Source organism: Tigriopus californicus, chromosome 10 (genome assembly GCF_007210705.1).
Source record: "Tigriopus californicus strain San Diego chromosome 10, Tcal_SD_v2.1, whole genome shotgun sequence".
In the NCBI taxonomy this organism is placed as follows: domain Eukaryota; kingdom Metazoa; phylum Arthropoda; class Copepoda; order Harpacticoida; family Harpacticidae; genus Tigriopus; species Tigriopus californicus.
The window spans coordinates 6,423,384-6,447,958 of record NC_081449.1 but is presented as its reverse complement, the minus strand read 5'-3'; the positions used below and the strand labels follow the sequence as shown (position 1 = coordinate 6,447,958).

The 24,575-nt window shown below is 43.1% G+C and overlaps 2 protein-coding genes across 9 annotated transcripts in view; both read left to right on the top strand.

Moving 5' to 3' along the window:
• LOC131889400 (band 7 protein AGAP004871-like) overlaps positions 1-15,659 on the top strand; it is a 44,234-nt gene extending 28,575 nt beyond the window's left edge. The window contains exons 1-10 of one of the 8 annotated variants that reach the window (XR_009374201.1): positions 8,011-8,273; positions 9,171-9,864; positions 11,725-11,825; positions 12,031-12,186; positions 13,680-13,777; positions 13,896-14,057; positions 14,391-14,469; positions 14,533-14,619; positions 14,909-15,085; positions 15,352-15,659. Coding sequence is in view for 6 of the 8 variants with exons in the window: in XM_059238491.1 (XP_059094474.1) it covers positions 9,339-9,864; positions 11,725-11,825; positions 12,031-12,186; positions 13,680-13,777; positions 13,896-14,057; positions 14,391-14,469; positions 14,533-14,619; positions 15,352-15,465 (1,323 nt within the window). In the remaining 2 variants the exon portion in view is untranslated. The other 7 variants (XR_009374200.1, XM_059238491.1, XM_059238495.1 and 4 more) reach the window with 7 other exon arrangements.
• Positions 15,660-19,249: 3,590 nt separating this feature from the next.
• LOC131889398 (toll-like receptor Tollo) lies at positions 19,250-24,176 on the top strand. The gene is made up of 3 exons (XM_059238489.1): positions 19,250-20,550; positions 20,614-21,283; positions 21,409-24,176. The coding sequence occupies exons 1-3, from the start codon at positions 19,276-19,278 to the stop codon at positions 23,946-23,948; spliced, it is 4,485 nt and encodes a 1,494-aa protein (XP_059094472.1). The 5' UTR covers positions 19,250-19,275; the 3' UTR covers positions 23,949-24,176.
• Positions 24,177-24,575: the final 399 nt, after the last annotated feature.

Sequence of the window (24,575 nt, the reverse complement as noted above, 5' to 3'; positions counted from 1 at the left end):
CATGGGACATATGACCTTCATGGAAATGAGGACGGATTCTCGACCTTGATGTAAGTCACCTTCAAGTTCCAATTCATCTGAAATTGTCATCGTCATGGGTAATAAAAAGTTTGCGTGGAACAGAGCAGAACTTTTCATGGTATACCTGAATCGAGTTGGCATTTCCAATGCAGATGGTATTTAGAAACTCGTTACAGATTCATGGTTGATGGGCGGAACTTCCATAATTCGAAAAAAACGATATTGGCTTTCCCCAGTACTGTTTGACATCATCGTCTTTGATGAAGCCACTTATTTTAGCTTCTACTCCACCTTGCGGATAAGCATTGGAGTTAAATCAAGAGCATAGTGACAAGAAAAGCTCAAAATAGAAAAGTATATAAATAATGCTTCTTTTACTTCCGACTTTGGAATTGAAAATCGAGTCAATCTCAAGTGGAATAAATTTAAAACAAGAAAAGGCAAAATGAATCGCTTAGGTTAGGTGAGATTTTCTTCTCAACGTTGCGCAAAAATGTAGACTCTTGTTTTACTGACTTCAATCTCATATACTTTTTAGAATTAAGAAAACTGAAGATTCTGAATAGCATCTTAAAAAGAAAATGAGAAAAAGGGCGTTAAAACGTTACCTCTAATCCTCAATTTTTAAAGGCGCCAACCTTGTTCATAACGCTCAATTAACTTCAATTACTCTTTTGGTCCGGTAATATATGAATTTTTAGGTCTGTAAAACCTTTCATTGATCGTTGATTAGCTCTTTTGATGATTGAAGTTGAGTGTCTAATTGAAAATGAGAATGCCAACAAAGAAAAATGACCATAGAAGTAAGTAAATAAAATAGCCATCGTTGAGGAATGACAGAATGGGTACGTTGTTGGAAATGAATAGTTCCTTGATGGTCACTTCAACTGTCTTCACGTACTCGGAGATTGACCTTGAAACACTTTTAGCATACTGTTTTGACCGAGGGATCGGTACCCACGTCTCATTTGGATGCAACCAATATGATGATAGAATGGGACAAGGTCGATGATCCGCACGATTCGTTTCGTAGTCATTCCACGTTTCCATAAACATGATGGACCTGACAGAGGCTTGCTTCACCCTTGGTTGGACATTTTTGAGGACCTTGAAGTTCGTTGTCCTGACGCCATTTGAACGGTTTCCAAAGCTGAGCTGTACGCTCCTTTTTGATGTCCCCCCAATCAATGAATAGATCCTTGAGCTTGAAACTGGCGATTGCAAAAAACAACTTTTAAACATATTTGGATAATGCTTAGCTAATTTGTTTAGCTTTAAATTGGCTCGATTCTCAAAGACATTTGGCATGGTTTTTGTTGGAGGTGCAAAACTCAAAACATGCATTTCAAGGAAGTCTGGCCGGCCATTAAGTATTAATATACCACGCCATTGCATGATTGCTGGAGCTCCAATCCCATCTGGTTCATATTTTGCCTGAGCAAAAGAGTGAAGGTCTGGCTTTGATAACTTCAAAATAACCAGATTAGAAGCACGAAAAGGCCAGGCCTACCTCTGACAATGCTAATTGATAAAACGGATCCAATGATTTGGCCTTTATCGAATGGCAGCTGACAAACTATCGGTTAACGTTGATTTGCTTTACTTTCGGATTTTTGTTCCAATTGACTACAAAGTTCAATATTGAAGATGAGAGAAATGGCCATAAATGAGTGGCTTGCTTCACTATACTGTGGTCTTTTCGTGGGAATCAAACATCAAGGCCAAGTTAGCCGAGTGCCAAGTCTACTTTTGTGTGATGCTCCCATTCTTTAGGCCAGTAAAGGACACGAAATTGCAGATAAACATAAATGTTTGGACAAGATTATGATCCCGAACGGTTTGACTTCCGGTTCCCTTGAAAGATGTAGAATTTAATGCAAAAATTTGAAAGTCTCTGTGGGTTTTATGGTTTAAAGATTCAGAAAAAACGAAGGTGCGGCCTACGTTGAAAAGTATTGCACTCATTAATTTGCAATGAATAAATAAAAAAGAGAACTCTAATTTACCCGTCACGCTTGACTAATTAGTTGGAAGGTATGACTGGACATTATTTGATTATTTAGTACTTCAAAGCGGCTTCAAAATTGATCCAACTCAAGTTTGATACAATGCAGCCTTTTCATTATGCAAGACTGTTAACAGTTGACAAAAGTGTTCATCGACCAAAGATTTTACTGGATTAAGTCTAGAGTGTCAAGTTCCACACACTTTTCATTTGGATAGAACACGACGAAGGATGTATAGGGGGACGAGAATAAATAAAACTAATGTTCTTAACAATGAGTTGGACCATAAAGCCATAACGAAATGAAAAGAGAAAAGGGAGGAGGGACCCCACCCCCCTTCTCTTTGGGACGCCAGTGTGTTCGCTCTCTCTTTGCTCTTTCTGCATGAACCATTGAGCAATCTGAAATGTAAAATGAATGGCGCGTCATCAAGCTACTTTTATTGTGACGATTTTCGAGATTCTTTTGGCGGGGGTTTGTCGCTCTCTTGCCTTTGGTCCGTCTTTTTCGGCTATGGGACGATGACGACCTTGATGAAAAAAAGCTCAGAGGATCAGAGACCACAGAGTCCTGAAGCGGTAGCCCAGCAAACTACTTCAAATCAGTTCCAAGAGCCTAAAGGGAAGGAGGAATCATGAATGTGCATTTCCACAGGAACAGTGCAAAAAACAACTCAATCCTGTGGGGGGTGCTGGCATTGGCTTCCAGCGAGCCTAATTGAGTTCCTCATCCTGGTAATCCAGAGGTTCTTGCATAGACCCAAACACACGCGCACCCAAATCCACTCGAATGTGAGTGGGTGAGTCAGTGGATGGGTGCTGTGAGTGTGGATAGCTTTAAAAAAGTCCGCATTTTCCACGACTTGGTAGTTGGTAGTTGGCTGCTATCTTTGAACTACCCTAAAAGGAGTCAAAGCGAGCTCGAAATATTAGCTCGTGGTGTGGCCTTGATAGAAGTTTCTTGGATAGCGCAGAAATGTCACATCATGACAGGACAGCATGGACGGTTCCACTGCTTTGCGTTTTCCCGATAATTTCAATAGTTGAAGTCTTGTTCATGCCTGTCTGAATTTCTCGAGAAAGTTAGCTTGAGATAGAGGAATACATAAGGGGGTCTCAGTAATTAACTTCCAAGAGCTCTACATCGATATCTCCGATCCACATTGAAGTGTTTAATTTGATTAGGCGAGAGAGACCGGGCCTTTCTTGTCCGTAAAGGAGTCGGCGGCCTTGACTCAGGGCCTCAAGGCCGTTCTTCTAATGGACCACCCGGTCATTAAGAGGATCGACTAGACTGATTGGCTGACACTCACGCTTGTCGATCAACCACTCCCTTTACATGTTGAATATAGTAGTTTGTTCTTGGCACCAATCCAGGAAACCTTGCACCTATTGTACGGAGCTCAGACTACTTTTGGTTCATGGGTTGCCCAAATAACAAGCCTCAGTCAATTAGAAACCAACGGGAGAGGTCGGTTGGATGGCATCCTTTCTGTCCTCTCGTCGTTGGGAACGTCCGCCATACTTTGCTGAATATGAGAGTGTAGTAAACCCTCGGGTCCAAAGGGGACTTCGAAACGTCTTGCTTCGCTTCTATGTAGACAGTACATAGTCAAGTGTCTCGGTCAACGTTGGTCAGGAAATAAATGGAATGGTGGGACAGATATGGTTCTACCCGACTGATAATACAGAGTAAAAGCAATTCCTGCTCCAGTGAGCAAGGACTTTCATCACCCTGGTTCGGAGAGTACATATGTTCATACTCCAAAGAACGGCTATCGACAATTATTTTGCTTAATCTTTCAAGCAGAAAAATAATATGGAGCTCAACAATGGAGGAAATGAACTATAAGCAATTGAAAAGGTTGTAAGAGGCGCACGTGGCCCGTTGTAAAAGTGAATTGATGACCATATTTAAGGATAATATTTTTTCTTATGTCAGGTTTGTTAGGCGACCCAAGGAGAACGTTAGATGACCCATGCAAGCCACTCACCAGTTATGATTGGCTAAAGTTGTTGTGGCATGCTTTGAATAAAAAAAAATAGGGAATGGGAAAGCGCATGCACTAGCTCAACGTAACGTGATATTTTGAAAGATCTACAATAGGTGAAGAAAGACGCGTCAAAAGCTTTACAAGTCTACGTATATTGTGACTGGACCATTCTGGGCCCAGTCTTGTTACCTGCATTTTGATTCTTTTTATAAAGCAAAGATTATTGTGCCAACCAGGGTATCAAAACAAGTGATCAAAAGCGCGAAAATACGCTAGCGAAGTGATTGAGTGTTTGCAGTTGAGGCCGTAATGCTTACTCAATACACAGATCAGTACGATTCAAGAATAGTGCTGTTATTCCTTGGACCCACGGCTTTAACGCATATCGCATGTACTGTATAGGCTTGCCTATCCTAATGTTAGCTCGCTCAGGCCAGCTCTCCAATTCACAGGAAATGAATTGGACAGGGCAGTTTCTTGAATGTTCTCTTTGCGAGAGACTTTGATTTTCCGGCTATCGGTCTATGGTGAGAGAATAGTCCGGATGAGTATAGGCCCATTTCAAAATCGAAATCTCAGACGGTGAAAAACCTGGGGTTTGCAATCTAGCATGTTGGACTACGTATTTTCTAAATACCCTGATCTGATTTAGTATGTTCCTTGTGACCCCTAGTACTTTGTCAGATCATCATATCCTTGAATCTTGAGATAGGGTCGACCATTGATCAAGATCCGGCTCTCTATTGTAGACTGAGACTGGTCAGAGAGGTCGATCCGGCTAGTACAAGCTCAAAGACGAACACTGGCCTCTCGTTGTAGACATGTTAGGAGAGCTGGACCTAGTTTCAATTCTGAACCAAGCTAAAATACCGAAGCATAGGGAACAATTGTTCAAAAAGAGTTGCAAACTAGCAAAGAGGCTCCAAAGCAAATTGACTCTAGCTGTTGTGGCTAGCCTTCAAAGAAAGTTGGATTAGATTCAAGGCAGAATTAAAGCCTCCATTGAGACAGATCACTTGAAAAAGGAAAGTAGAGTAGTTCAGGAGGTCAGGTCGAATTCGAAAGCTTTTTTCTCTTATGCGAACTCTAAGAGAAAAATGAAACACTCCGTTGGGCCTTTTGAGGTTGACGGGGAAGCCATTAGCAATGTAGAGACTATGGCTAACATGCTTGGAGATCAGTTCTCCAGTGTGTTTTCAACCCCACTGAGTTCAAAAGCAACAGCACATTGCTCTGAAGATAAGTCTGTTGAGATTGACAATGTCAGTCAAGTTGAGCGTTTAGATGATCTTGTAGTCACAGATCAAGATGCTCTAGAGGCCATCAAGGACTTGTGACTCTCGAGCTCTCCTGGCCCTGATGGTGTGACATCTCAGATTCTGATGAGATGCTCACACTTTTTGCTCCTGTTTTCTCGTACTTGATATGATGCATCTTGGACCAGGGCAGGTTTCCCTCTTCTCTGAGGTTAGCTAGTAACTATAAGCTTATTTCTCTCACTTTGAAGATTGGGAAGGTCTTTGAGAAGATTATGAAGCTCAAACTTGAAACAGTCATTGAAATTCATTGAAGAGAAAGATCATCCTAGTCAGTATGGGTTTGGAGCCCAGTTTAGCACAGTTACACAATTGGTTGGCCCAAGAATGACGGAATATATGAATGTAGAGTCTCTCGGCGACAGCATTATTTCTCGTTACGGCCAAGCCAATAGCCAAATTTGTAGCAAACTTTGCGCATGGCAATCTAAAGCCTAGGTACTAAAAATGTTTAGAATGATTGAATGATTTTTTGTAGATCTGAGGGCATTTTAAGACCTACTTCACCTTTTTCTACGAAGCACGAACCCAAGTCAATTTTCCTGCGAATAACTCGCGCTAGTACAAAGCCAGTACCAAATATCAAATAACTGTCAATTGTCAACAAAAGCCGCAATCGTGCTGAAACTTGTCATCGATTATAAAGCTTATTTAGTCTTCAGGAACCATGTTATGGTTATTTGAAAGATATGTACAAGAGAGACGTGATTATTGATTGGCGACGGTTTTGTAAATGTTTGCTAATAGTAATAATAGTGATGTCAAACGATTTGAAGGAGTTGAGAGCTTGACGAGTTCTGCGTGACTCAGATACATCATTCCATACTTGATTTGATCAAATTATAAAGATTGTAAAGAACCTCATACCTAATTGATCTAATAAAAAAATAGTGGCTTAACTGCGAAATGAAATGAAAATGGGCAGCTAAAGGCCCCAGCAAAGGTCTCCATGTGCGCGTATTTCGTCCTTCTTGATCGAGCATGTATATTGAGCACGTACTGGTAATTGATGGACTTGATAGTGACGATCCATTTTATGTCAAGGTAGAGCATGACGTTTTACTTGACACGCTCCACAATACTAGAGACATACAAGAATCAATTCGGGGGTCCCACAAGGCTCCGTATTGGGTCATCTTCTTTTTATTACCTGTACTAATTGTAATACTGAACACCGTAACTGAATATTGATGCACGAACCTCTGGAATTTGCCGGGGACGCTACTATTGAAAATTTAATAACTCTGATTTGAGTTAACATACGGCGTTCCTTTTCAAATGAGACTGACCCAAAGTCACTACATCTGCATTAACATTTCAAATTTCAACTCAATCAAATGAATAAGTCAAAATGTATTCCTCCTCAAAGCATAGTACATAGAAGAATGAATGAGTTTGGCCCTCTGGTGGTTATCAAAAGGGTAGTAGCTCATTCATCATTTGTACGTAGAGTTATATAGTGAGTTTTGAGACGGCACACCTTTTCATCCAGTCATTCAATTGAGTTGAAAATCGAAATACGTACAGTAATTGTAGTGGCCTGTGGCCCCGTCTCATTTTAAGAAGAATGAAATACGCACCCTCAATTTCAAAATGCTGATTATTGTTCCGAAAAACCATCTCCAGATTCCAGTATATCATGGCTGATGATGCAAAATTCATTTTGTGGTAGGAAAAGTGGATATGAAGTGATTCAACAAGGGAACCAGCCAACTTGCATTAGGCTTGGATAAAATTTGTCAATTATTTCAAATCACTGGCTTTAGCAAACAAAATTTCTATATTGAGCCATGAGCTCAGCCAAAAATGGCATTTTTTGTAGTCTTGAAACAAACTCTTCCGACTATTGAAAATATGGTTAGCTCATAGTGGGCGTAGGTTGTGATGTTGCCTTTGCTCTTCCTCTACAGGATACGACAACAAAGTCCAACATCTGTGCATCAAACTTGATTTTCACTCCTCTCCTTCACTTCACAAGCGTAATGTTAAAGATTACTGTAGAGGTACTAGTTCAAATCTTCTCTTGGATTGCTGGGATTACCACGGCCTTAAATGAAATGACATTCCATTCAATGACCTTTGGGTCGACGCCATTAAGACCCCCACTTGTTAATAATGGAGGTAAAGGCTTGTAAAAGGTCGACCCGGCCAAAGATGTTTTAGTAAGAACATTCCAAGAATGAGAGAGCTCTCGTTTTGGGGGAGGCCAGAAAAGTGGAACTGCATAGTCATTAGATAAGGTGCGAAATGTATCTGATAAGGTACGTTTTGAAAGGTATGCATGAACTTTGTCCCAACCTAGGTTTTCGGGTCAATTGTAGTGAGTTTTCCCAGTAGCGATAAGGAAGTTCTCAAAACGGATTCTCAACTTCTGATTTGTTGGTAACGCTGGATACAAGCTTATCCTATACCTTGGTAGGCCCTCCAAAGGTTAGTTTTATGTGTTCATAACTTGTGCGTCTTGGCCAGAAGACTTAGAGTGGATAAGAAGTTCTTTAGGATGGTGATGAAGAGGGTGGTGAAAGCCTCCTTGGGGTGCCATCTCATGTGAATCACTTCATCCCCTGATAAAGCTCCATCCCATTTCTGAGCAACAAAAACAGAACGGAGAAAATGAGCAATTCCAAGGACCGAGGAGACATGGAGGACAAGGAAGAGCAAAGACCCAACTAGGCCCCATCTCTCTCTCTCGCTTAAAATGCCCATAATGGGAAGATCGCTTCATGAAACGCCGTTCGGAGAACTAGTACTCATAGTGTAGGCCGCGCGAGATTAGGAACACCCGAAAGGAGCCGAGCAGGGAATAGGGGCTTGCAGGGAAATCCTCCACACTGTGACCTTCCTGAATGGATTTGAGGCTGTGGGTTTGGAGTTTTGTTTGGTAAGAGACCATGTGTGGTATAGTGCCTTCATTCCTGCCTAGTGATGTGAATTGTGGTCATCGCCAAGAAGTCTAAATCTTGAACAAGGAATATATTTCTTTGGAACACGACCAAGTGAAGCTTGCAATATGAGGAAACGAGAAAAGGGGAGCCAAGGCCCTTTAACGCCTGGCGAAGAAATCCATTTGATCCTGGAACTTCAAAAGGCCACGTGCGAGCACGTACATTGGGATATTTGGTATCAAATATTGACCCCTCACTTGTTAGAAGCAGAACACTCCTCCCTTTTGAAAGAAAGCCACAACTGCTCTTTTTGGAATCGAACAAATATCGATACTAGGATCTTGATTTCCCGGCTTAGAGCCCGATTGATTGCCAGGCTAATTGGAGCTTAGTTGCTCCACGTGTTGATGGAATAGGGGCGGGAAAAAACCTTGACCTCGAAGGCATCTCAAATTAGTATGCTGGTCAGGTTTCTTTCTGATCCACGACCACCGCGGTGTATGGGACGTATTTCATGTAACAAGTGCGGTAAATAACCTCCAACTAGGTTGTCAGATAGGTAAGGAGCCATAAAGCCCAGACTCCCTCCCCGTTACTAGTCCTTGATGACACTACTAGAGGGGAAAAAAATACGTACGTTCTAGTTCCAAGATCACACTTAACGTCCCATTGTGAGCACGGTTGAAATGAGACAATGTGGTCCATAAAAGGGGTCTGCGACAATTGTTCCCGCGCACTCTGCATTCCCGTCCGTCTGGCGTAATTAGCGCAATTGGGGTCTTTTCTCACTTCTTTATGGGTGCTTCATCCCTCTCAAAGCATGGCTCTCCTGACAGGTTAGAGTCCATATTTTTGAGTAATGCGCTCTTGGGCGAGCCTCTGTTCGTTGTTGGTGAAGGTCTCAAGTTCATGTTTAGACTTCCTTGGGGTGGCCTCTCCATCTGTCTAGTCGTTCCAGTCCATAAGGAAGTGAAAAATGGTTCGTGTCATCTTTTCCACAAGAGACTCTCCATTTAAGCACATCATAAACTGATGTCAACCACTCAAGACTCCGACGTGAAGCCCAAGCATTTCAGATCAGGCTCTAACTGCCTTCCAGAGCCTCAAGGAGCATTTCATGATGGAGCGAACCATCTCGGAGAGAGGACTTCTCACCGAGACCTCTAGCTATGAGCAGGACCTTTCGCTCAGGGCAATTCCCCCGCCTCATCCTGATCCTTCCCCGTCGCATCATCATCCTGAAGGTCAACAACAACTCAGAAATGAGAATGGACATTCTCCGATGGATCACAAATCTCAGCCCATTTCAAGCATCTCGGTAACTCCCAGTCACCACCAACATCATCAAGAACAACAACAACAATACATGGCTCCAACCCACACCCAGTATCAACAACAGCAGCATCACAACCACCAACAAGAACAATCCCACCACCATGTCAGTTACCAACAACAACCAAACTCGCCGCAGAATTTGGACCCGCGAAATATGCCAGAAACGGGATTTCGAGCCGGAATTAGTCGCGTTCGTGGAGGTAGTAAAAGGTTGATTCAACGGGCCCGACGGGGAGTTGGCGGCGATGGCGGCGACGATGGAAGACACGTGGACCATATCAAGGCTAAATTGCACGATAAAAGCGGTGGTAAGCTGTGACAGAGTGTTTTCAAAGGGAGTTAACGAAAAGTCACACAGTGAGCATTAGTAGAATGACAGCAGCCTTAAACTTTGAGAACCGCATCCGGCCTCAATGCACGCGGGCTATCTTTCGAATTCTTAGACCTATTTGAATATATCCGTCTCCTAATGCGTTCCTAAAAGAACAAGAGAGGCAAAACTTTTCTTACCCTGCTTTCAAGATGGGACAATTGGGAGGAAAGCTATTCTGTTAAATACGCGACAGAAAAAAAGTTCGGTTTCCCGTTCTGAAGTTGCTTTCGGAAAGGCGTTTGTCGTGGTGTCCCGGGAAAGAAAAGGGCTCCGAAGGAAGAAGGAAATTTCGAATCCAGTCGTTTTTTTTAAGAGAGGCATGAGTTTGAACTAAAGTTTGGATTTAAAGTCTCATCAACGCATTTCCCCCCCGTCAGACCACTCAGGAATGAAAAAAAAATATCATCATACATGTAAAGATATTCCAAGCATCTCGCATGCAAAGGGTACTCGCATGAATTACTAATAGTTGCGGCAGGTTCCACAAAAAAGCTATTTCTGTGTCTCCAGCAAAGAAGACATTACTCGTTCCAACCCATTGCTCTAATTATTTGACGCCAAGTGCTCTCATGAGAAGAAAACTGTACGTTTAAAAACCACAATGGTTGTGATATAGCTCCCAATTGGAAATCTAACTTGGATTTACCGATATCATTGGTTCTTCCCTACACATTGCTTAAATATTGATGACTCTCAAGACATTGGTTCCTATCTTGATTGATTGAATGATTGAAAACCCGAATACATTGTGTTTGGAATCGGATGCAAGATTTCCTCCAGTCCTAAGACAGAGTTGGACTGAACTGTCAAACTCAGATAACATGACAGAGGACAGATAAACCCGTGGTTGGCAGTTGCTTCTAGACCATGCCAATTTGAATTCTGAAGCAAACAAATGCCCGCAAAATAGAATCTGGCAGATAGGAAGAACCGTGGTGTCTCGCTGTGTTTTCTCTTCATGGTTCGCTTCAAATCTCACTGCGGCGTTTTCCAGTCAACTCTTAAAAGCGACAAAAAATGGCCAGACCTCAGATCTCTTTTCATGAAACACCCAAGGCCAACATCCTTTCAATGGCCTTGCAAATCACGATCGCACAATGCATGCATGGCATGGCAGGACTGGCCTTTGAAAAATTGTCTCGTCCATGCTTCATTGGAGTGGTCCAATGACACGAGATGTCGGCACACATCTGGACATTGGGATTGGATCAATCTCTCACATGCATGGTAATGCTTCCCTTGACTTTCTTTTGGTTCAGGAAAATCTCGTCCGAATAATCTTTGCACAAGACCATTAGGATGTCCTTGCATTGCCCGACCTTTGCATTGAATGTATTGTGTTCTCACATCACGAGTAGTGCGTACTCTCTCTCTCTCTCTATCTATCTATGTGTATGTCGTATTCTCTGAACAATACACATGTGGAACGAAAAGAGGCTGTTTCCAGTTCCCATCAGTGAGGCTAGACAATCATGGGGTGACCTTCAACTCGGGCCAAGATGGCCTTTGCTTTGTAAGAACAAGAACATTCAGGCGTTTGTTTCTTTGTTGACATGCCAAAAGTGACAAGATAATTCAATAGACGTACAAAACGACAATTCGGACCCAAAAGGCCAACCAATTAATGAGATAGCCTTGGGGCGGGGAAAATCCATCGTTTGCCTCGTTTTGATTTCTTTGGAGCTACCATTTCCATGATCGGGCACCAACTTTGGCATGTTGCGTGATGGAACTGGCGGTTTCTGGTTTGCCTGCCAATGGATTTATGGGCGTCATTTTCTGTTTTCCATTTCAGCCGATCCTGAGGGACCCGGGATTGCGGCATTCCTACTGACTGCACTATCCGTTTTACTTATCATTGTCACGATGCCCTTCTCGCTTTGTCTCTGTATCAAGGTGAGTGCGGCTCCAGGCCTCTGTGATCTCATTTTTCAATCCACAGTCGAGCTCAATTCAATCGACCTTGAGCTTGTCCGCATAGACGACGCAGAATCCAAATTCAAACCAACCAACCACCCATCCACCCAAGGGATAACCCACGTTGCTGTCTCGATCGTAGACTGGTCTTTAACACGTTTGCTTCTGAACCATTTGTCTTTAGGTGGTGACTGAATACGAGAGAGCTGTCATATTCCGTTTGGGTCGTCTTCGGAAAGGTGGCTCCAAAGGACCAGGTATTTTCACTGTCATTCCATGCATCGATACCTACAAATGCGTGGATTTGAGAACTGTCTCGTTTGATGTTCCGCCCCAAGAGGTGAGCGTCTTGCCAATCATTAAGAAAAGTTAATTCTATGTCACAAAATAACTCTCCACAGTCTGACCAAAAGCACCCCTGTTAAAAAGATGATATTAAACCGTCAGATGATGTAAATTTACATTGGATTTACTCCATTTGGCTAGTGCTTGGCGACCTGTTCTTTTATTGCTGTCATCCCATTCATCGGTTGACGGATTTTAAGATGAAAATCGATCAAGAAATGGGGTTGACTCGTTTTTATGTTATGTCATTAGATGGTCGCTAGATATATGTAGAAGGAAATTGCAATCTGTGCTCTCTTGGCTTAGATCTTGTCTCGCGATTCCGTGACGGTCAGCGTGGATGCGGTTGTCTATTTTAATGTCATTGACGCAGAGCAGGCTCTTTGCAGCATAGATGACTTCAGGTTAGAAAGCCCATGCCCCTTTTGGGATCATGCTTTTTTCGGAGATGCTGTTTGTGACTTATTTCGGGTTCCTCTTTCCCTTACCTCGTTTTGCCCCTTTGAACCGTATGTAATTCTGGATTGAACTGCCTCTGTCTTAGCGAATGCTTCCTTAAGTTTTTTCCGGGACTAACTTTGTGGTGTACACCACGTAACTTAACACTCAAACACTCATGGGGAAACCACGGGGATGAATCCAGCCTATCCAGGACTAGTTCCAATTTTCCCCTCAATGGAAACCAGCGGATTTTCTTCGCTTTTCCTCTCTCCATTGGAGAGCGATTTAACCCTGAATAGTCATCGATCGACGATTTGTGTCAGCGGGGTTGGCTGTGATAATTGGAATTAGGCATCACACGAATCAAGCTTCATCTTTTTCCCGAACCAGATTTTGACGCGGGATTGTGTGACAATCAGCGTTGATGCCGTCATCTACTGGCGAACCTCACATTCAGATCGAGTCATTTGTGTTGTCGATAACATAAAGTAAGGCGTCCGCTTTCATTCTCTACTTCTACTACTAACCTCGTAGTACGTAGTTGTTCGTTAGGGTCAATTGTCCTTTAACCGGGACTCAAATACTAAAGGAGATGTCAAGCCTAATCAATTGTACGATATCTGCTACGTCCATCACGCTATTTCTTGTCTGTTTTGATACGAGCTGTCCCTGGAATTTGGGCCATACACATCCAACGATATCAGACTTCGTGGAATGAACACTGCTTCAGTTTTAGAGTAGACACCTGCTAACCTCTTAAGTGATCCTTGCTTTCGTGATTGACTGAATTGTTCGTTGCTAGTGTTTGATGCTAAATCGGCATCACTTTGCATGAAGTATTGCTAATCCAGTTAACGTTGTTCCTCTCCTCTTTGTCCCATTCTCTTCCGCCATTCCGCTTTTGTTTATCATTGGAACCTTAATCCTGGAAATTTGGACCACATCCTCTTATGCATGTACTTTGGTCTCCATTATTGCTATGATTGCAATGCCAATTTGATGGATGGTCTCCTGGATTTGCCATTGCTGCTATTTGCATGCCCACAGATCTTGTCCAAGGATTCGGTGACTGTGGCCGTGGATGCTGTGGTCTATTACCGTGTGTCTAACCCGACCATCTGCATTTCCAATGTCGAGAACTTCAGGTAAACTGGAAGCGTTCCTATCAAGCCTGTGCTGTAAGAGAGTGCCTCTATACATTCGAATTATTAAGTGGAGTTTTGCATCTTTAAGCAAAATCTATGAGATCCTTTCGCTTTGCAGCCATTCCACTCGCTTGTTAGCTGCCACAACCCTAAGAAATGTGCTGGGAACGAAGAATTTGGCTGAAATTCTCTCCGAACGAGAGACGATCTCACACATCATGCAAAGTAGCTTGGACGAGGCCACGGATCCATGGGGAGTCAAAGTGGAGAGAGTCGAGATGTAAGTCCAGATTCTCACGGTTTATTGGTGCACAAAGACTACACAGGGAACGTTGGCGAATAGAAACCAGGGTGTCAGAGCTTTGAATAACCAGGCAATGGGGTAACGGAACCAATAAAGAGCAATTATTGGATTGGATCCCAAGTGTGGAGGAATACCTTAACTCCCCTTCTCCGCCTTTCCGTATGCTCGCAGATTGGCGTGATCTGTCACTAAGATGGGTACCGATAAGATTTTCCCTTTGGGTCAAAAACGGAGATGCAGAAGGGATCTCTCTAGGGATGGCTAGCTGCCAAACTCCCACACCAACAGATTTTTGTTTTTGATTTCCAGAAAAGACGTCCGACTGCCTGTTCAACTACAAAGAGCCATGGCCGCGGAGGCTGAAGCTGCTCGAGAAGCCCGGGCTAAGGTAAGGGTCATGATTTGACCAATCGGTTTGAACTTTACACTCATGCTTACCGGACATTTTTAGGTGATTGCCGCTGAAGGAGAACAAAAAGCTTCGAAGGCTTTGAAAGAGGCCGCTGACGTGATTCAAGAAAGCCCAGCCGCTCTTCAGGTAAATCAAACGGCAAAATTAGGCTAAACGTGAATGCCAGGAAAATTTCCTTTCCTTTTTGGTCTTCAATTTTGAAAACAATTAGCGAGGTTTCGTGATACGATTTCAAGTTGCAACCTAAAGGATTTGTATCACGAAACCTCTGTTACAAGACCTTTCGTCTTCTAAAGACAAATCGGTAAATACCGTGAATTGCAATGGCGGATCTTTTTTTTACCCGTCAATTGTGCTGAATCATCATATTGAGCCGAGGGATGACATTTCGAGTCACCTTTCCGTGCATTTTCAGTTGAGATATCTCCAGACGCTGACGAGCATCAGCGCCGAGAAGAACTCGACCATCATATTCCCATTGCCCATTGACGTGATGTCGGTTTTCGTCAAGTAGACCAAGCATAACACGCACAGACAGACAGACAGACCGCCTAAAGGCTGTCGATCCCATACGTCCCACAAATACATATTGGTAAAAGAACTCACATGGAACCTTGCAAAGAGAGTTGTTACGAGTTTTGTTGCACTTTCGAAAGATTCCGCGTAATCTTGAGAGCTAATCACGATAAAGCCTTTGGGCTAACCACGCATGAACGTTTTTTGTTATTCGGAACATTCACCCACCCAAATAAGCCCATATCACATTGAACGTTTGAAGGATTGATGCTTTACGTTATGTGTGTCAATTCAGTCCTGGGATGCACTCTAACTGGTACGTTTGTCATTTTTTCTTTGCAGCTCCGATATCTTCAGACGCTGAACAGCATCGCAGCAGAGCACAATTCTACGATCATTTTTCCAATGCCCATGCATTTGGCCACTCGATTCTTTGCCAATGATGGAGACAACTAAAGCATGACTACAATTACTTCTGCATCTACATACTTCTTGTACTGAAACTTTTAAGATCTGAAGATGTCGACAATGACCAAAGTGGCGTCATTAAATCAATGCGTAGCAATAGAAGCCGAATGATGGTGACGATCGTTAAATGACAAGCACTCTTCTTTGAAATAAATACAATTTGTCACTGCTAGTCTACCTTATTATGAGCATGCTAATAAACCCCTCAATTTCTTTACGCAATCCCTTGAGGATTCATCAAACGACACATAAAGCTGCAAAAAAACCAGTTTATTAGTCCTTGATAGTTCCAAGTCTTTGATCAAGATCTGGACATCGGGGACCATTAATCTTGGCCAATAATCTTGAGGGCTCAATAGTATTGTAGAATACCAAACGAGTGACATGGAAATCAACAAAAACCTGGCATCAAAATAATGGTTTCAATGTAACGGCACAAGTGAAACTTTCTTAATCACTTTTGGTTACGTTTCATGATACATATGTGGAATACTATCAAGCATACACTATTGTCACTTTAACCCTTCAACTCATGTGTACTGATCCGGAAAGGCAGCTTTTTAGCTTAAAGGACCTTAGCTAGGGCTCGCATCTCTAGCAAAGGAAGGTACATGAGTAAAAACCAAAAACGCCTAACCGAGTGTCAAAACGTGACCCTGCCTTTCTAGGACTCGAACAAAGGGTTGCTTCAAGACTCGTTCTTGATCTTTGATTGCTCGGCAGTACCCTTTTTTGCTCGAGTTGAGAACCCTAACTGAGGTCCTTCAAGTTAAATAGCTGATTCGCAAGAGAAGCATCCTGACGAAAACTAAATTTTCCCGAGCTAAACCCTCGAGAGAATAAGATTGGGATGGAATCAAGGTATACAGAAAAACGGATGGAATGCTAAGATGAACGCAACGCTGTAAAAGCAATGGTGAAATATAATGAGCCAAAATGATGATATGGCACTGTTTCAGTCAAATTTGAACTGACAAAAAAGGCTAGTAAAGCAAATTAAGAGCTTGAGTTAAAAGTGTGGAATGTGGAGTCGGGGGTGATTGGGGTTGAATTGTAAGTAAATTGTTCCCAATGATCACGTTAGATATTGATTAAACCTCTTCTCTCATCTTCTGTGCGGAATAGCTATTTACTCAATTTGCTTTCTTAGCATGGTGTTTCTAAAAATGAGGCTTAGAGAAACTTAATATGGTCTAGACAACTTTGAGGAGTTCGCCTATGGGATTCAATGATGTTGACCATGTCAATTTTATAGAATTAGAACTTGAATAAATTTCATACAATGAAGTATGAAAGATTGAATACGCATTTATCTTGTTTTCACTTCATTAATGACTGGAAACTTCCTTTCAATTATTCATGAACTTAAAAGTCATGAAAGATTGTTTTTTAGAGTAACCAATTGTTTCCATTACGTTGTGGAGAGTCAGGATTCTGACCATAAAAACGGATTTCATAAAATGAAATATCCTTTTTGACGTCTTAGGGGACCTTGCTTGGCAAAAGGAAGTGCAACCTTGAATACGCTTATCCCAAAGCACTTTGCGAAAACAGCTAAAAATACTAACACCCAAACTTCATTAAATTCACACTGTATGGCTTTTAGTGTATCAAAAACATCCGCATTTTTCAACGAAACAGGTTGCCAGAAAGCACATTGCGAGCTGAAGGCTAAAGGGAATTGGCGAGTTTCAATTTTTTGACGAGTTGATGAGTGTGGTGGTAGCATGCATTGCTTAATGCTCAAGTATGGCAATTTATGGGTTTCGGACTAAGTGCTGCCTTGGGTTGGTTGAGCGCTATGGTCGACAATTTGCCCCAGGGTCATTCTTTCCTTGATTGGTTCCAACCCACTCGAAACTTCAAACTCACGAGGTAAGAAGTAACCCAAGATGGGTAGGGTAGACCTCTTGTTCAATGGACATAAAGTTAACCATATCGTGCAGCGTCCTAAAATTAAGGAGTAATAAGACTCTAGCGGTTGATCTAGTTTTATGATTTGACTTCTATGGTTTTTTAAATTATAAAAAAGGCCAAAGGTAAACGGCAAGATTGGTCCCATGGGACTTGAAGTTGACTGTCTTGGATGCCCTCTCGGCAGGGTGGTTTTATTCGACATTCAAATCTATCAATCACGATGTCCAGTTTTCAAGGGAAAAATATTTCACGAGTAATCGATATCTTTGAGGTGATCGACAAACAATTCGTAACAACGCAACCCCATGGATAAAACCTTTCAAAGATGCGTCAAAGAGATCTCTAGAGTGGTTAATTTTGTCCCAACAAACATCGTATTTCATTTCATTGAAGAAAATCCAACTCCAATGCACCAAAGCGTAGAACGGTTATTGGTTTTCAGGACCAAGAGTAGGTTTTTCTTTGAGCACTCTAGTCATCTCGGTGCTTGTACTAGAAGATTTCCAAGCTCAGATAAATCATGATTGAAGGATGAGCTACACCGAGCGATCGTTGGTATTTCTTAATCGCCAGACGCCTAATATCTAATACATTGACTCGTTGCAGGCCATGGCTCCATCAAATTCTTAAGAGTTTAAACCAAACCAAACACAATTTCCCCAAGTCACTATTGAGTCCCCGGTCTAATTTTACTCCTCTTTCTTGCTCAGATGAGCATTATTGTTATTGGTCGTGGTATGCGCTGGTTGCTTTCAGTCGGTCAGCAATGGCTGACCGTATACGTACTAGTAGTAGTAGTAGTAGTGGTAGTGCAGATCAGTCAGTTGTCCGTTGATCTGTCCGTCCGAACATCTATCTTGTGGTGCCTATTTACCTGTTCAAGTGCGAACAGTGAGACCAGGATTTCTGGAGGGTCACTCACTCACTCACTTACACGCTCCCGCAACCCAGTTAGTTAGTCAGATTCGGGTAAAAATTCCTTCACTTTTAACCCCTCCTGGATAGTCGACCAAGTAGCGCTCCGGGAGATTTGAGCGATTTCAACGCTCCTATGAACCTGAAGACACCATTTCCTAAAGCGTGACCAGGGAAAGATGCATTGAACGGTTACTTCACACCGTCAACATAGAGGATAATAAAACACAGATAGAAAACTGTGAAAATAGAAATAGAAAATGTTGTGTTGCATTTATCATTCCTTAGCTCGAAGGACTTGTTTCAGTACTATAACTAAGTGCGGAGAAGCGTCATCTCCAAGACAACCACGCTCATAAGTTGACACAATGAGGGGTTGCTCCCCAAAATTCGGACACCCTCTTGTCTTGAGACAGGATTGAAAGAGCTCTATGGTTGGTGGTGGTCATTCCTATTGGGATGACTTTGCTCTGAAGTTCAACTACATTGTACAACCATGATGATATGAAGAAGGACGAGCACCGAGTGGAAGTTTGCCGGCATCTCTCTTGCCCGGGTCTGAATACTCGTCGCCTCGACCATTGACTATCTGTCTGTCTGTCCGTCTGTCTCACCTTGGCGGGGGAATGGTTGGTGGCTACCGGCTACCCCCAAACCAAGAAGGAGATCAATCTGCAACCAGCATGCTGCCTTCCTTGAGCAACAGGGAGGAGAGGAGCCCATTGGAATGAGAAGGTCGACCTGGGCTCGAGAAGGATTGACTTCGTCGTCTTGGTCGTCCTCTTGTTGCCTCTGGTCGTTGGGGACTGGTCGCTGGTCTCGTTGGTCTGGCACTGAATTAGAATGAGACGACGATTAAGGAGGATGAGTTTGAGTTTGCCCACAACAACACGAGCAATCGAATGCCCCAACAGATTCCGTCAATTCTTTCTGGATAAACATGAAGAATAAGCGAAAATTCGAAGCATGACGTTCTTCCAATTGTTAGTGAGGTTTCTACTTGTGACCCTCGTGAATCAGATTCACGGGGTTGGGTCCGAGTGCATCTGGAACGAACAGGTGGAAATCCCCACGATAGATTGCCTGTTGCGGATTCTGGATTTCCGGCGGAACTCCTCGGATGTGCCCGGAGTGAAACAAGTGCAGAACTTGAATGTGGCGTGTTCGGATGTGTTCTTCTTCGAATCTCAGCTTCGGTCCGACCATTTCGGTAATCTGCCCCATCTCAAGGAGCTTTCCATTCGGTACTGCAAGATCCGACAATTGCCGCCCAGAAGCTTCGTCAGTCTGGCCCGACTCAAAACGCTCTCCATCAATACCTTCAATGCCGATTGGACGTCGTTGGTGCTTGAACCGGATTATGAGTCCTTCGTGGGTTTGGATCTTCTGGAGAGCCTCGATCTGACCAATAATAATGTCCACAGCCTTCCTCCGGGTCTTTTCTGCCCCTTGTCCAATTTGAGAAGCCTGAACCTATCGCAAAACACACTGTTGGATTCGGAGCATTTGGGCTTAAATGCCAGAGAAAAAGTCAATTGTCAAATTCCTCTTCAAACGCTCATATTGAGTCGCAATGAGCTGAAGTCCATATCTCCGGGATCTCTGACCATTCTCACTCGGTTAAAGAGCCTGGATCTTTCATTTAACAATCTAGGTGTCTTGATGGACTCCACGTTCAAAGCCTTAGTCAATCTCGAGATATTGGATCTTTCTCACAATCGTTTGGTGGCTCTCCCGCCCAACATTTTTGGGTCCACCGTCAAGCTAAGAGAGATTCATTTAGCCAATAACACCATCGGGACCATCAATTTGGATGCGTTTCATAATCTGACCAATCTCCAGGTGCTAAACTTGTCGGGAAATAGTCTCGATGAGAACTGGATTAAACCCGGGATCTTTCAAGGTCTATTTCATTTGATCATTTTGGATTTGTCGTCCAATCACATCTCCAGAATCGATACTCAACTTTTCACGGATCTCAGTGCTTTGCAAGTGTTGAACCTGGCTTTCAACAATATTCACACCATCTCTTCGAATTCGTTTGTCAATCAAGCGAATCTTCACATCTTGCTCATATCCCATAATGAGTTGGAAGCCCTTCATTACCATACTTTGAGTGGGTTGACCGTTTTGGACTCATTAACATTGGACCACAACAAACTTCACTCAATCGATAAGACCGCTTTGAAGAATTGCACCAATCTCAAGAGTATCTCGGTTAACCATAACTTTTTGACACAGGTAACAGAAAATTCGATGGAAATTCTTGTGGATCAATCACACTCATGCTCATTTTCATTTCAGGTTCCAGAGGCTTTTCACCACCAATCATCATTGCAATCCATTGATTTGAGCTCAAATGTGATCGGAGTCCTGAAGCGAGAATCCCTGCAAACCTTACCAAATCTGATCACATTTAAGATCGCCAGAAATGAGCTCAGCCGAATCGGCGATGGATCTTTCTTGGAATGCCCAAATCTTCATAACTTAGATTTAAGTGGCAACAGATTAGATCAACTGAAACAAGACACCTTCAAAGATCTTCGAAATTTGACTGCACTTAACTTAGCTGAGAACCAACTGCAAGATATCAATGGGTTGTTACAGAATCAGGCCAGTTTGAAATGGCTCAATATGTCGAGTAATCGTTTGGCTTGGTTTGATTACGCCTTCGTTCCACCCAGTGTCGAGATCTTGGACATCAAACGCAATCAAATCGATATCTTAGGCAATTACTACAACCTGATGGACAATTACGCTATCAAGTACATGGATGCCAGCTTTAACAGAATTGTAGGCATCGAGCCCAATTCCATCTTGCCCAACATGGAACATACAGTGCTTAACGACAATTTGATCTCCAAAGTGGCCCCAAACACTTTTGTGGGCAAAAGCTACATATCACAAGTGCATCTAGAACGCAACGAGTTATCTACCTTATCAATGGCTTCAATGATGATTTCACCCGTTAAAAGTAAGTAGATTTGCTCAGATGTTGAGAGAGCTTTTGCATGAAAGTGAAAGGTTCCGTGAGTGTTTGCTAAACATGTTCCGTCTACAAATGCCCTCATTGACATTTATTATCTGCATCTTTTACAGATATTCCAATGTTTTACGTGGCTGAAAACCCCTTCGTGTGCAATTGCCATCTCCAATGGTTCAAAAATATCAATACAAGGCTCAACCAATTTCCTCAAGTAATGGATATGGACAGGGTTAAGTGCTCTCTAATGAACCACACGGGGGTTGTGGTTCAAAGCTACCTCACACAAGTCAAGGACGATGGATTCTTGTGTCAATACGAGACCCATTGTCTCCCACAATGCATGTGTTGCGATTTTTTTGCCTGTGATTGTCAGATGAAATGTCCCACAGGATGTACTTGTTATCACGATCAGACCTGGTCTGCCAATATAATCCAGTGCTCCAACAAGGGACATTCCAAGTTGCCTTCCTTCATTCCAATGGACACAACTGCTCTGTACTTGGACGGAAATAATCTCACCGAACTGAAGAATGGGTTCCTCCTTGGCCGAAGCCGATTGAAGAAATTGTCCCTAAGAGGAAGTGCCGTATCTAAGATCTCAAATCAAAGCTTTATCGGGCTTCACGACCTCCAGGTCTTGGACCTAAGTGAAAACCAGTTGAAGGGTTTACATGGCTATGAGTTCAATGATCTCAGCTCACTCCGTGAACTCTACCTCCAACGCAATCAGCTTGTGTCCATCGTGTCCGAGGCGTTCAAGGCTTTGAAGTATTTAACAGTTTTAAGATTGGATGGAAACCTCCTGATATCATTCCCAATTTGGGAGTTAAGCTCGAACCCAAATCTGAACCATCTCACCTTGGCGAATAACTGGTGGCAATGCGATTGTGACTTTGTCCGAAAGTTCCGAATGTTCATTGATGGAAACTTCGATATAATCCCCGATGCCAAAGAGATCACTTGCACCTCAAGTGAAACGAGTCTGGCGCAACTGAATGAATGCTCTGGGATCTTGGGAGGAAGCGGGTTTCACTTTGAAGAGTCATTGGGATCCAGGACCATACCACTGATCATCGGGTTGTGTCTTCTAGTACTGATATTAATCGTATCGGGATGTGCCGTGTGGAAGTTGAGAGAACATTGTCTTGTGTGGCTCCATGCTAACCACGGGATTCGAATCAGTTCTAGGACAAAAGGGGATCCTCTGGAACCAACCAAGGAGACGCTCTTTGATGCTTTGGTCCTCCATAGCATCAAGGATGAGAAACTTGTCACTGATGAACTTGTGAAGCAATTAGAACCGTCATACCGGGTCTGCGTCAATCATCGAGATCTTTCTGGGATATATGCCTCGGAGGCTTTCAAATCGGCAATCAGCGCCTCATCTCGGCAATTCGTGTTTCTATCGCAAGGGTTCCTAGCCTCTGAATGGGACTACGTCAAGGAAATTGTTTTACACAACTGTATTATCATAATCGGCAACGATCTGTCCAAGGAAGATATGCGATCTCGGCCAGATGTCACCAGCTTCATACAATCATCTAAAAAGGTTTTAAAGTGGAACGATCCCTCAATTTGGAGAAAGATTCGATTCTATCTTCCCGATCCAAGCAAGCCCAAAACCAAAATGGGTGGTGCTGAGCTGGACACGTCCGGAGTTTGGACGTATACATCCTTAGATGGGATCAACGATTCTGGAGTGTCCAGCACTCATCTCCTGGCGTCTAAATCACCGTCATTGGCACTTGACACTGCCATGCCCAATCCCAACGTGTTATCCTTTCCAGCACCACCAATCCGAAAGCAACCGCATCAATGTTCCACTCACTATCTGGCCGGAGCGCCGTCCTCACCCCGGACATCTCATCCAGCCACGAGATCTTGTGGGATCAATGTGGTTCATCAGCGATCCTCTTCCGCCATTGTCGATGGAATGCCATCATCTGTCAAACACGAGCGTTCCAAATCGCAAGCAGTGTCCACATACTTTTTGCCCGATTTCCAACCGGATGCCCTTCCTCCAACCCCTCCTCCCAAATTGAAGAACCGGAACAGTATTTACAACACTCCATCGTCTTCCTCTTTCCTCCGACAATTGGTGTCTCAATCGACAAATTCTGAGCTCATGCAACAACTACCTCACGTTTTTAACCAAATGGATTACCCTAATACGGAATCGAGCTCAAGCTTAGCTATGATTCCTCTCAGAGCCTCTCCCATTGGAGGGAACGCCCAACCACAGTCTCGAAATCATCATGGAAGATCCGTATCCATGTTGGACCCGTCGGCCAACTATCAAACGCCTTTACACCCTAGCAAATCTCAAAATATCTACGCCAAACACGCTCGATCGTCCTCGACCCTCTCACCGGTTCAAGCCACGGCCAGACACATTCACCACCGGTCCGGTTCCTCCAAGGGGGGTGGGGTCAGCCGAACATCCTCAATGCTCCTCCCTAATTGTCACTCGCAAGGGCACCTCAGTGGCTTGCCCACTCAACACCATCACTTTCAAGTTCAAGGGGTGGACCGGTCGCCGAGACCACGGGTGTTGAGGCACCACAAATCTACGACTAACATTTATGGCGCTGAAAGCTCTCAGGGTCGCCATCACCGCTCGTCGTCAACACCACACGAGGGATTTGTTTTGTAGTTTTTGTTCGGAAATGGCATTACCGACCCTAAGAACAAAGGCTCAACATTGAGAAACTCCAAGTATACAAACATTCGTTGTCAGATATTTGAATCAAAACGCAAAGAATACAAGAATATGAAGAAATTTTGTATGTTGGGCTTTTTTCCAGTTTTCATGCAACTGCCTGAGGCTGAGCAAGGGCTGGGGAGTGAAGCATCATCTCGTTTTTATTTATCTTTGAGTGACATGTTTGACAAAGAAGTCGTCTCATGTCAATCTCATTTCAAACCCACATCTACCTTTTTCTTTGGTTCCAAACAACTTCGAATTGAACTCTGAGTTGCATTAAAAAAGTGGTAAAGTTTCTTCTTCATCTCGTCGTAGCTCAGGTTTCAAACCAATTTTCTACGCATAAATAATGATTAGACTCTACGGTCCCAATTTCGGAAGCCTCATCCAGAATTATAATACGTGATTCGATTCGAAGTCTCGGTTTCGAGGTGAATGGGTTGACATCCTCGACCGACAAAGCTGATGATATGCGTAACGAATAGAAACGATTTGCTTTATAGCACGTACATTCGTACGTATGAAGCATTTCTATTCTGGAATCCCAACCGCCAAGACTTAGAACCAAAAGTATCT

What these genes read in the sequence shown, in the direction of transcription:
- LOC131889398 (XM_059238489.1), top strand. Translation starts at nt 19,276, where the DNA reads ATGACGTTCTTCCAATTGTTAGTGAGGTTTCTACTTGTGACCCTCGTG. An exon ending in ACCATAACTTTTTGACACAG is followed by an intron (nt 20,551 to 20,613) that starts GTAACAGAAAAT and finishes TTTTCATTTCAG; the next exon opens with GTTCCAGAGGCTTTTCACCA. An exon ending in GATGATTTCACCCGTTAAAA is followed by an intron (nt 21,284 to 21,408) that starts GTAAGTAGATTT and finishes CATCTTTTACAG; the next exon opens with ATATTCCAATGTTTTACGTG.